At 54.1% G+C, this 13,234-nt stretch overlaps 1 protein-coding gene across 1 annotated transcript in view; it reads left to right on the top strand.

Moving 5' to 3' along the window:
* The window catches only part of WNT3 (Wnt family member 3), a 43,558-nt gene that overhangs the window by 21,281 nt on the left and 9,043 nt on the right, over positions 1-13,234 (top strand). Inside the window, exon 3 of the mRNA XM_027701688.1 lies at positions 11,251-11,492. Coding sequence (XP_027557489.1) covers positions 11,251-11,492 — 242 coding nt within the window. The remainder of the gene's footprint in view (positions 1-11,250; positions 11,493-13,234) is intronic.

Here is a 13,234-nt window from a genome sequence, read left to right on the forward strand (position 1 = left end):
AGCAGGTCATGCCATGCCTACAGAGAAAAAAAAATTGAATAAACCAGCAAAATTTAATTCACTTGTGTGGAAAAAATCTGCCTGTGAACCTTCTGGAGGTCTGTCCTTGGTCACCCTTCACCCAGCAGAACACCCACGTGCACTGCACTGTCCAGAACTCAAGGGCAGTTGAGTTCTAACCAGATCTGACCTGATCCAGGAGGTCCTTCCCTGATTCTCTGTGGAGTCAGAGGAGCTTCTCTGGAGTGTGATCCCTCTCCTCTGCAGCAGCTCTACATGGAGCAGAGTGACTGTGTCCCATCTGTGCCTGCTGCTCTCCACCAGTTACTTGGGAATTCTGAGTTACAGCACCTGGAGACGAAAGGGGAGAAGTGGACGTGCCCCCAGTGACAGGGAGGGCAGGAGATCCCATCAGCTCCGTGTCAGGAACTCCCAGGTTGGGAGGAAAGCTAAAGAAATCAATGTTTTCTGAAGCCCTGATGCACCCAACACATCCTGGCCCTTGCACCCATCTCACCACCCAGATGAACCTTCACCTGACAAAGCCTCTTCTGGTCTCAGCCTGCACCTGTTTGCACTGGAAATATTTGCATTTCCCTAAAATCTCCCACATCAAAGAACTTGAGCTCTTCTGGGAGCAACCCCTGCAAGGCACCCACCCCTCCCAGGGCCCACAGACCTCCCCATCCAGGTATCACTGGAATCAGGCCACACTCAGGTTAATTGAAGCACCTGATGCATTTCAGAGCTGGATGTGGATTTTCCATGGTCCTGTCTGCAGAAGGATCCTTCCCACAGGGAACAGTGGCCACCTCCAGCCCATCAGACACGCAAAATATGAACAAGTCTCTGCAAATAATCCAATGTGGGAATTTGCTGTGCCCAACAGCAGCAGCAACAGCTCCTTGAGTGTGTGAAGCTGAGGCTGAGGCTGTTTTCTCCTTGCAGTGCCTCTGTTGAGGTGCAGTTTGTTCCTTTGCCTTGGCAGCAAACCCAGGGCACAGGCAGGAGCTGACCCAGAGCTCGAGGGGGCTGGGATTATTTTGGAGTTGTCCATCACCTTGTGTCTGTATCTGTGGAGGGACAGGCTCTGCAGCCTTCACCACTCTCCCAGGAGCTGTGTCCTCCCATCACCCTCCTCCTCAGTCCCAGGCTGTGTCCTGTCCTTCTCATGCAGCCTCTGACTGCCAGAGGTGACAGTTGTGACACCAGGGGACGGATGGTTCCCCTTCTGCCCCAAAATCAGAGCCTGTGACACCAAGTCACAGCAGTGCTGGTGGGAAGGGATCCTTCCAGTCTGTAATCCAGACTCCTCTGGAGCAGCATTCCAGAACAGCAGGGGCTGTGTCCAGCTGATACCCCCAAATTCCCATGGATGACACCTCCCATGCTGCTGGGCACCTGGAAAGGGAATTCTTCCTAATGCCCAACCTAAACTTCCAGGCTGCACCTCAGTTGTTTCCCCTTTTTATGTCATCAGGTGGCAGTGGGCAGAGTTTGGCTCCATCACATCTGCAGCTGTTGTTGGACACCCTCAGCCTCCTGTCCTGCCCAGCCCCTGCCCACCATGGTCACACCTCTGTCCCCATCCCTGCTCCCCTCAGCACCCAGCACTGGGTGGGGGGCTCCCAGTCTGGTGCCACCAACACCAACCAGAGGGGACAATGACTCTCCTTCACGTGCTGACCCCACACTGACACAGCCCCATGAGCAGCCACGGATTTGGGTCCAAACGAGGCACATTCAGCCCTTTCACTGCGAGTGAACCTTGTGAGAGGAAACAAATGGGCTCCCAAAAATCACCTTCATTTATTCAGAGGTTTAGCAAACATGTTGGTGGTGCAGGGTTGGGGCTGTGTGGAGCAGGAAGATCTTGTTGGTGACACGCTGGGCACTGCTCAGCACTGCCAGGGGGAGGGTGGCACAGCCTTCTTGGGCAGCATCACATTGGCAGGGAAACCTCCTGATTTTGGAGACCTCAGGAGAGGTTGTGGGATCAGAAACAGCAGCAAATGTGAGGTTTTTAACCCTGGAAGAGCTGGATCCTTTCCACCATGGTGATGAAAGCACTCTTTGCTTTCACCTTTATCTGCCTTTCTGCATTGGTTCTTCTTCTTCTGCACCCCAAAACTCCCTGAGTCTTTCAGGGAGGGCTCAGCCACACCCTGCACCTGCTCAGAGGGACTTCAGGGCACTGCCTCCTCTGGAACCCGGCAGGGAGGGGCTCCCTGGGCACTGAGGAGTCGGGGACATCACCCTGGGCCTGTTTCAGAGCACAGGAATTCCCACAGCACCTCTTGTTCAGGCCAAACCCATGGGAATGGTCCAGCATTCCCAGGAGTCACACAGGCCAGTGCTTGCCAAGGGTCAGGTTTGGAGGTGGCCTAGATGGACATTTTGGAGGGGCAGTAAATCAGGTCTTCCCAAGGAAAATGTGTCCCATGAGGGATGTGAATGTGAGCGAGTTTTAACCTCACGGGTAGAGCAGACCAGTCTTCAGTGGGGAAATCCCCTGGTTCCCAAACCCTGCAGGCTGGGAAGCAACTTTAGAAAGAGATGGTCCTGCCCCACAATTGCTGTCCCATCACTGGGGCATCACCCTCAGACACCAAACGTGCCCTGTGCTCATCCCAACCCAAACGTGCTCAGAGCAGGAGGGTCCTGGGGCTGCTCAACACGGGGGCTCAGCCTGGGGCTGCTGGAGCTCCCTGGGACTGACAGAGCAAGAGACTCAGCCCACAGACACACTCTGGGGTTTAACACCCTCCTGCCACGGGAGCAGCACTGATGGGCAGCAAAACTCAGGCCCTTGAGATGGAAAAGTGACACTGATTGTTTGGTTGGGCAGTGGGAGGTTGAAGAAAACACATCTGGGGTTCAGACACGGGAAAAACTGCCCCCACCATCCATGTGTTACTCCTGCTTTCAGTCAAGAAACAACCTGATGATACAAGCCCTGAATTAATGGTTGGGGTCTGAGAGATGCCTCTCCCCTGCACCCCTTTAAGCCCCTAAACTTCATTAAACCTGCAGAGTCTGGATGCACCTTTTAAAAGGAATGAGGGAAACCCCATCCCACTGACAATTGTGACAGTTTTTAGAGAGGAGGAAGAAGACAAAGCACAAAAAAAGTCCCCTTTAGGAGGGATGCTCATTTTTAGGAGGGAGGCTCCTCTTTAGGAGGGAGGCTCGTTGTTGCTGGGTGTCCTTTGGCACTTTTTTCAATGATTGACAAAGCAGAATGAGAAATACATAAAATGATGGTTAATATTCCCATCTATAATATGAATATAATAAACACTCACACTGAGCAGGGCAGCCTCCTCCCAGCACTCACCTTGGTGCTTCCATGAGCCTCACCCTGGCTATTCCCTGCTCTGGCTTTCCCTTCCCATATCCCTGCACTCCTTTTCCATTCATGTCTCCCTGGGATTAAACATTCAGAGTTCAAAGTAATCCATCCCCTGCCATCCTGTCTACAGCCTGTCCATCCCTCCCTCCCTCCATCCATCCATCCCTCCATCCACCCATCCATCCATCCTTCCCTCCATCCTTCTATCCATCCCTCCATCCCTCCATCCATTCCTCCATCCATCCACCCATCCTCCATCCCTCAATCCATCCCTCCATCCATCCCTCCATCCCTCCATCCCTCCATCCATCCCTCCATCCATCCACCCATCCTCCATCCCTCCATCCATCCCTCCATCCCTCCCTCCATCCATCCCTCCCTCCCTCCATCCATCCATCCTTCCCTCCATCCTCTTCTGTCCCTGTCAGCAGATCCCAGGGCTGGAGCTGGTGTCCTGCAGACCTCTCCCAGCCCTGCTTTCCCCCTGACCCCCAGCAGATGACAAGGCACCACATCACTGGTGTCTCTCTGGGGTTTGACAGCTCTTCAGAGCTCCCTCTTGCAGGAGATGCTTCATTTCCAGCCAGCAGAGTGGATGGGGAGGGTGGAAAGCACTCCCAGCAAGCCCAGGAGTGACACCAGAGTGGATCAACTGCTGCCACTGCAGCACCAACTCACTCCCCACCCACAGGGGCTCAAATCCCCTCCTGAGTGACAGTCACACATTGCTCCACTTTGAGAGGCCCCTGACCCACTGCCCATCCCCAGGGGGGCCTTTGGTGGGGCACCATTCCCTGGAAGGGTGGCTTTGCTGAGCTCTGCTGCCTCTGCCCCTGCAGCACAGGACAGGGACAGGTCCCAGGGACGTAGGATCCCTCTCTGGAGTAAGCAGAGCCTTTGGCATCCAGCCAACGTGAAAATAATCCTGGTTTTACTAAGAACAATTTCCTCGGTGTGCAGATATGGGGCTTTTCATTTGAATTAATGCAGATTTAGCCAGGGATGTGTTTCAGTGGCTACTTCAGCATCAGTGTTCATTGGAGGCTGAAATAAAACACCACCAACGTCTTCCTCTGATTCCTCAGCCCTGGAGCTGCCCCTCTTCAGCATCTCTTTGGAGTATTCATGCTTTAGCAAGACCTGGGACCTCCTCTTTCTGATACCTCAGAATAAAAGCATTAAAGGCACCTCTCCCCTCCTCTGGGACTGCAGACAGGGCACAGGTGTCCAACCCTTGTTTTCTGATCAGAGGATCATCTCATTTGTGAGATTCCTTCTGGAAATAACCAACATTTCTCAGCAAATGGAGCAAGTTGCCAAATTTCTGACCAGCTGGTGCCCCTGGACAACAGGCTGACCCTTCCTGGTCTTGTCAAGATCCTCCCATGGGGCACAGCCCCACCACTGGGAATGTCTCTCTGTGGCACCAGAGGGGAACCACTGTGTGCATGGACAAGAAACAAAAATCACCCAGAACTTCAAATAGAGGAATGGAGGAATTTAAACACCCTGAGCTGCCCTTCTGGGAGAGCTCTCAGAGTGATGCTTAAGCTATTTCCCAGCAGCCACAGGTCTGGGAGTGATTCCTGGGTGAACTTTTGCCTTTGTGAAGGGTTTAAGAGGTTTCCAGCCTTCAGGTGTGACTGAATTAAGGGAGAGCTGTAGTTGGACAGAACGTGGCCTTGTGGGCTGGTGAATGTTGGGCACATCATGCAATTCATGCACACTATTTAATGAGGGCATTTTCAAACACATCAACTGGAAACAAAGCTCTTGTTCAAGAGGTCACATCACTGGTGTGGAAAGTCCACTGAGGCTTTCCAGGGCAGATAAACATGAAACCCCCTCCTGCCTCTCCTGCCTGTGGGACTCAGCCTTGGCTGGAGGATCAGCCTCCAACACTCAGGCAGCTGAGCCTCCTGTTAAAAACTGCTTTATTGTCTGTTTTATTGGCCCCCCAAGGATTGCAGAGTTTGGGGGGGGGGTGTCTGTGGTGATGGTGATATCTCAGACCAGGGAAAAAGTGTCCCCTCTGTGGAAAAGCTCAACACTCAGGACACGTTGGGCTGAGGTTAAACAGTGGGTGATTCCTGAGTGAAGGCTCAGTCAGCAGAGCTGCCATCCAGTCCCTCAAACTGCAGTTTGAATCCTGTCATGTTCTCTCTGTTCTCTGTGTTCAGTCAGGACCTGGCACTTCCCAGCCTGTGATGTGCATTTATATTGCATGTTTTGACTTGGGATTCAAATGAACATCTGTCATTTGGTGGAAGCCCTGTGAGCACAGCTGGGGTGGACAAACCAACAGGGCCCAACAAACTGAGCAGGGTCTGGCTCTCCTGGAAGGTTTGTGCTCACCCCACACTGCTGCTCAGGGTAAATTTGCCCTTTAATTACCTGGAAAGCAAGTGTGGGATGGGGCCTCTGCTGGGAGGGGGAAAGGTAGAGCTGGTGGGAGCTGGGAAGGGCTTGTACAGCACTAAATACAGAGAACATGGAAATGCTGCTCCCCCCTGGGCCAGGCAGAGCTCAGACAGCAGGAGGGCACTGGTACAATGGCCTGTGTGAAGCAGAACATGGACCAGAATTGGAAAACAACAAATACCTCTAAAAACTGCGCAATGAAAACAGGCAGAGACAGGTTTTCTCGAAGGCAGCAGGTGGCAAACAAGGTCTGAACTGTGAGCTGGTTTTCTCCTGCTGGTTCACAGCTTTCCCAGAGCATTGGAAGAACCTCAGGGATCGATCCAGGGCATTGACACAACAGTGGAGGGCATGAGCAGGACAGTGTTTGCCTTGTAACCCTGTGCTGCAGTGACCTGAGCTGCTGGGGGAGGAAAAACCTCTTGTCCAGAGAAGCTGTGGTTGCCCCAGCCCTGGAAGTGTCCAAGGCCAGGTTGGAGCAACCTGGGCTGGTGGAAGGTGTCCCTGCCCATGGCAGGGGGTGGGACTGGATGGGCTTTAGGGTTCCTTCCCACCCAAACCATTCTGGGATTCCATGATCATGATTTCAAAGAGCTTCATTTCCATCATTCCTTGGAGCTCTCAGGGAGTGTTTCTGGCCGTGGCCTTTGAGGAATTGGGAAGAGCAGTTGTTATTTAAGTGCTGCTGAGACAAAGGGAGCAGGATCTGCTTTCAGTGCTGAGTTCAGAGCTGGAAAAGGTTCCCTCAGCAGCACATCCCAGGAATGTTCTCCCTGCCTTTTGAGTAAAAAGCAGCAGCACTGACCTCAGGCAGCCCCAGGTGCTGCCCCACTTGGGAGCTCACTGGGGGCTGAGCACAGTCTGCACTCAAAGGTCAACCTTGTCCAGGGCTGGGGCAGCTTCCTGTCCACTCCAGGACTCCCAGGGCTCCCAGGACTCATCAAAGACATCATGGGATTGCAGAAGAAAGAGAAAGGGGTGACACCACCAGGTTGTTCCCCAGGAATCTGGTCCTCTCTGGGTCCTTTACTTCCTTTTTTTTGATCATGAAACTGGAATAGGAAACACATGTGAGCAAACCCCAAGGTCAGACCTCACCGTGCCCTGCACACACAGCAGAGGATGGACAAACCTCTCCCCAGGGAGCTGCTTTCCTGCCAGGACATCCCCTCAGGGAGGGCTCCAACCCCTGTTCCAGGGAAGAGCCTCTCACCAGGGTTTGTCTGGGAACACCCAGCTGGGATGAGCAGCCTGTGGCACATGGTGAGGCCAGCCCTGAGTGCTCCAAGCATCCTCCAGTCTCCTGCAGACAGGGAGGAAGGAATGTCCCAGCAGCTTTTGAGCTCACTGTCAGGAACCTTTCTTGGTGATCACCCTAAAATCTGCTTTTCATATGTTTGGGCACAGTTCCAATCTGGCCAAATCCTGCTGTTTCCAGACACTACAAGGTCTCATTTCTCTTGCTGCCACGTGTCTTTCCAATCAACTGGAAGATGAGTTTTCTGGCCAGGTCTGTAGGAAGGATGAAGGTGGGAAGGTGGGCAGAGCATCCTCCCCCCTGAGGCAACGGGAGGACACAAGTCACCTCTTCAAGGATGAGAGGATGCACCCACTTGCTACAGAAAGAGGATCTGCACAAGACAATTTACTCCCAGGGCTTCCAAAGTCCATCCCAGACCAATGGGAGCCACAGAGAGTCAGCTGGATCCAGGGCCCTGCTGAGTCTGGCACCATTGGGTGGGAACAAAAGGAGTCACTGGCCTGAGAGTGTCAGGACTTCTGAGAGACTGAAGGGATGAAGCAGAGGAAGAGAAAAGGGATCTCCTGTGTGTTTGCCATCAACACTCACAGTCCCTGAGTGTGCCCTGCACTCCCACAGCACACAGAGCCAACCTTCATGTGCCCATCTGTCCCCTCACACGTGTCCACGAGGAGATAAAGGGTCTCTCAGCCATGTGGAGCTGTCTGGATTTTATGGATCCTGCCTCTGAGTGTGCAAAGGGACTGGGCCTGGAGTTGGTGCTGGAAAAAAGGGTCTGTCACCTTCTGGGGGTAAAGCTGAGGGCAGTGGAGAGGGGTATGAAATGAGGATTTCCCTTTGATGTGGAGCCAGAGAAACATGGGCTCAGGCAGGAGGGACACTGAGAGCATGGAAAGCAAGGCAGGGGAGTGTGGGGTCTGTCACTCCTGCAGGCACAGCCTTGGGGTCGTGTTTGTGCTTTAAAAATGATACTTGTCCTCCACCTATCCCAAATTCACCCTATGACACTTCCTTCCCTAATGTGTTTCCTTCTTCTCCATGAGCTCTTGTTATTGAGATTTCACTCTGTGACTTAGATTTCATTTGTGATTTGATTTCATTTGTGATTTAGATTTAACTCTGTGACTTAGATTTTAGATTTAACACCTTGTGTTAGAGCCAATATTTGTCCCTGGGATCCCAGATATGGATTTCAGAGAGGTTTTGTTTCATCTTCACATCTCAGCTGCTCTGTAGAGGAACCATCAGCCCACAGGGCCCCGGAGCTGCAGCCCCTCAGTCACAGCACCTGCCCCCTGTGCCTTCCCAGGACTCCTGGGGAAATGGGGATGAGGGGCCAAGAGGAATGAGGTTTTCTTTTTCTGTCTAAGAAGGATCAGCAGAGGGGAAATCACTGACATGGGAACAAAACCAAGCATTAGGTGATGACTGGAAAGAAGCTGCTGTCAGTGACATCAACAAGGAAAACAAGGAGCAAACACTTGGGAGTGATGGAGACTGTGCAAAAGAGGAGGAAAAGGGAAAGATGAGAAAGCTTGGATCAGGTCATCAGAAGCACATGGAATCCTCCACCAGCTGGGTGTGTGGCCATGGGCAACCAGAGCACCCCCCACCCTCCCCAGGGGCCTCACACAGCACATCACAATTCCAGCCTCAACAGATGGGCCAAAACAGGCTGCACATCCCTGGTCAGGCCTTCCCAGCAGGAAAGTCTGCTGTGAGATGGCTCAGGAGCTTAAAGAAGGGATTTGGCCAAGTCTGCGGTTGAATGTGAGGAGAGTCCTCCCAGGAATTCCCCAGAACCACCTCCCCTGTGGGAACCTGCTGCTGCAGGAACATCCTGGACACTCTGGCATTGGCCATGGCCCTTCACAGCTCTGCAAACCCAGGCAGGACAAAGCATCCTGTCACCCCCAAGTCTGTCTGTGAGAGGGGGGTGTGGAGAACCACAGAACCACGGGATGGGATGGGATGGGTTGGAAGGGACCTTAAACACCCACGTGCAGGATGTTCTCCTGCCTGTCCCCCGTGTCCCTGACTTGCAGGGTGGAGAGTGGAGTTGAGGCTGCTCGTGTTCCCTGGGGCTGACCCGTGGTCCCAGCAGTGCTGAGCCCCCTCCTCAGATCACGGCTGGTGGCAGCTGGAGCTGCAGGACAGCTCTGGGAACCAGGCCCAGGGCACTGCCCCTTGTGCTGCTGCCTCCCAGCCACACCTGGCTGCCCCTTCTCTGTGTCCCATCCAAGGGTGGGGGAGATGGAGCCTGAATACTGTGTGAAGTCCTGGGCAGAGAGGGGCAGGAGCAGCAGGGAGCAGGAGCTGTGGCAGGAGGCAGCACTGGCACAGGGATTAGAGCCATGGGCTTCCCAGCCCCGGGGAAGTCGGGTCTGTCTGTTCAGTGTCTTCAGCAGAGATGCCTCTCCCTGGGATTTCCTTTACATCGTTCAAATCATCAGTGTGCAGTTAAATCGACCCTTTTGGGGCCAGCTCAGTGTCCAGCCTGAGCCTCCAGGCTGGGAGAGCAGCTCAGGACAAGGACAGCCAGCCATGTGTCTCATAAAGCAGCAGCATCTCTGTCCTTGGAGATGCTCAAACTGTAGGAGGACAAGGCCCTGAGAAACCTCATCCAACCTGGAAACTGGCCCTGCTCTGAGCAGGAGGTTGGGCCAAAGCCCTGCTGAGGCTCTCCCAGCCTGGATTAACTAAGGACCACAAAGGATTGATTCATTCACACACAGCCTTGGGGTGTGGGCAGGTGTGTGAGGGAGAAACAAATGAGGTGGGAGAGGTGGGTGATGCTCCAGAGCTGCTGTTTGAAGGTGCTTCGATGGGCAGACAGGAATGTGCTGCACCCCAAGCAGGGGAGATGGGGAAAATAACCTGGGGAGCAACAACCCCCTGCACCTGTGAGGGCTGGGGGCCAACCAGCTGCACAGCCAGACCTGGGGTGCTGCAGGATCAGGATGTGAATGTGAAGCAGCAAAGACAGTGATCAGGACTGCCCAAGGAGCAGCACTGACAGCAGGTAGAGAGAGGAGATCCTTCCCTTCTCCTCAGCACTGGTGGGACCCCACCTTGAGTCCTGTGGGCTCCCAGGACAACAGAAATAGAATCCAAGAAAAATAGAATATTCTGAGTTGGGAGGGGCCCCAAGGATCATGGATTCCAACTGCACAGGACACCCCAGCAATCCCACCCTGTGCCTGAGAGTGTAATAAGTCAAAACTCTTTTATATTTGCCCACACTGGCACCTGCACTGTGAGGTCTCTGCTCTGAGTTCCTGCTGGCACAGAACTGCTGCTCCCTCTCACATCTCCCCACACCCTGCAGGGACACCCCAGGCTGGGCTGGAGCCTGAGCAGCAGCTGTGGGACTGTCCCTGTTGGGGTGAAACAGCAGTGTCTCAGTGCTTCTCTAAAAAAAAACACGTTCTCACCCTTCAGTGACAATTTCTGGCCAAATAAGCAATTTGACCCACATATTTAATGCTGGGCCATTACCAGGTCCTTGGACTGGTAGGAAAAGATCCTCTCAGCTCTGCCCTTCCCAGCACATCTGCCCCACTCAGCTGCTGCTGGAGACTGGGATCCATCCAGGTGGGACTGGGGTGGCTCAGTGTCTGCTGGGATCACCTGCACAGTCCAACCAGCCCAGGACACGTGGCTCTGACACCCCTGACCCCGAGCAGCCCCTCTCAGGAATGTTGGTCCCTCTGCTGCTGAACCTGGCCTTGGACAGGACACTCCCTGCCTTGGCCACAGTTCAGCAGCTCTCAGTTGGTGCCTCCTCAGAGCTGAGACTCCTCAGGGTATTCCAGAGCCTCCAGGTGTTGCTTCCCCAGATCCAGCCCCTTGCAGGTCCTGTCAGATCCTCCAGCCCCCTGGGGAGGCCTCAGACTCTTTGGAATATCCGGAATGGCTCCAGAGAGCCGAGTCCTCCCTCTGTGCCCACCGAGGACCAGGGTGTCCCCAGGTGTGAAAGCCCTTCTCACACCAGTGGGACCAGTAGTAGAAAGTCTCGTTTCCTCAGGAAACACCCATTTTTCAGTACTTTTTTGAACAGTTGGTTCCCTTTGGCCCACCAAATTCCTGTGTTTCAGTACTTTTTTGAACTGTTGGCTCCCTTTGGCTCACCAGATTCCCTCTGGGGGTGGCTGGGGGGTCAGGCCCATCAGTGGCAGCAGTTGCCCAGCCCTCACCCTGTCCCTGTCCCCTGCAGGTCCCTCGCCCTGGGGCAGCAGTACAGCTCCCTGGGGTCCCAGCCCATCCTCTGCGGCTCCATCCCGGGCCTGGTCCCGAAGCAGCTCCGCTTCTGCCGCAACTACATCGAGATCATGCCCAGCGTGGCCGAGGGGGTGAAGTTGGGCATCCAGGAGTGCCAGCACCAGTTCCGCGGCCGCCGCTGGAACTGCACCACCATCGACGACAGCCTGGCCATCTTCGGGCCCGTCCTGGACAAAGGTAACACCAGGGGGCCCCGGCGGCAGCTTGGGCAGGGTGGGGAGAGCTGGCACAGCTCCGCTTGGCCCCTGGATGCACCACATCCTACCGGGAACACGGCAAGGAATGACTCGGAACTCCCGGCTTTCGACCCCAATTTCCCCGATTTCCTTTCCCCAGTGTTTTGTGTGTTACATCACAAGGGAAGGGTCTGCTCCCATCTCAGGAGGACCAGGGAGGATGTAAAGCACAGGAAGGGGGAGGTTTAGCCCCAGGCACATTCCCGTGTCCTGGAATTGTGGGATCCACCCCCCTGCCCAGGGTGGGCAGCACTTCCACACAACAGGGACCAGCAGAGCTCGGGGAAGCCAAGGAGAGGGGCTGGGGCTGAGTTCCTGGGATTGATGCAGGGCCACTGGAGCTCACACTGCCCACCCCAGGAGGGCCGTGGGCTCAGGTTTCCCCACCAGGGAGAAGCCATGGTTGAAATCCATGGTCCTGATCAGAGTGGGGATTACAACGCATCTTTTCACAGATGAGCCCAAAATGCCCAGGGCTGGGAACTAAGAGAGAGAATAAATGTGCTTTCCCTCTTCTCTTTTGCTCCTTTTCAACCTCTCTGGATCCACTGGCACGGATCAGGCACATCGGGAGCACGCGGATGAGGCACCATAAAATTGGGATTCCCAGGGAGATCATGGGCCAAAATGAGGTGCTGGGCCCCAGGACACCCTGAAAGGGGAGGCTGGAGGGCTTTGGTGGCAGATCACAGAATCATAAAGTTCCCTGAGCTGGAAGAGACCCCCAAGGATCATCCAGTCCAACCCCTGGCCCTGCACAGACACCCCAACAATCCCCCCCTGTCCCTCAGAGCGTTGTCCAAACTCTCCTGGAGCTCTGGCAGCCTTGGGGCCGTGCCCACTGCCCTGGGGAGCCTGGGCTGTGCCAACCACCCTCTGGGGGAAGAACCTTTCCCTGAGATCCAACCTGACCCTGCCCTGACACAGCTCCATGACAACCTGTCCCACATCTCAGATGCCCCATTAGCAAACCAAGAGCCCGGATTGAAAGGCAGCCCCAGGAAACTGAGCCCAGTGGGGGATTAGAAACCCCCAGTGGATAAAAAGCTCCAGTTTGTCCCTCCTGTCCCGTGGATTCTGGTGGCTCTGGGCCACGTTTAGCACGAGGGACATCCCCAGGTAACATCTTGGTTTCACAGCTTCACAAACACAGCCCAAAGCATTTCCCTCTCAGCTTCATGGGTGTCAACACCCACTGGGTCCCTGCAGCCCAGTGAAGTCTCTTTATCACACAGAAATTATTCTTTCCAGTGCTGCCTTGGAAATGGGAATATTACGGTGTAGCCTTTAAGAAACTGGAGAGACTGGAGTGAGAGCAGGACACTGGACTATTTCCCAGTAGTCTCCTGGACAGTGCAGGACTTCTGGTGAATTTTCTTACAGAGCCCCAATATTGTGCATATAAACAGTTCATGAGATCCTTTTCCAAGCTTCACCCTCCCAGTAAGGGAAGGAACCATTTCAGTTCCCTGAAATGACAGTCCAATATTTCAGTGAAAATTACTCCTTTGTGTTAATGTGCAATTCCTTGCAGGAGTCAGGATTGTAAAGTCTCATTAGAGCACTAATAGGGACCTTGACAGTCATTTCCCCTCTTTTTTGCCAGGATGTATTTTGGGGTAACTACTGTATTTACTACCAAATAACCTGTCATCAGGGCTCACCACACTCTAACTTGCTGCC

The sequence above is a fragment of the Neopelma chrysocephalum genome, unplaced genomic scaffold (genome assembly GCF_003984885.1).
Source record: "Neopelma chrysocephalum unplaced genomic scaffold, ASM398488v2 Primary Assembly neopelma1_165, whole genome shotgun sequence".
Lineage (NCBI taxonomy): Eukaryota > Metazoa > Chordata > Aves > Passeriformes > Pipridae > Neopelma > Neopelma chrysocephalum.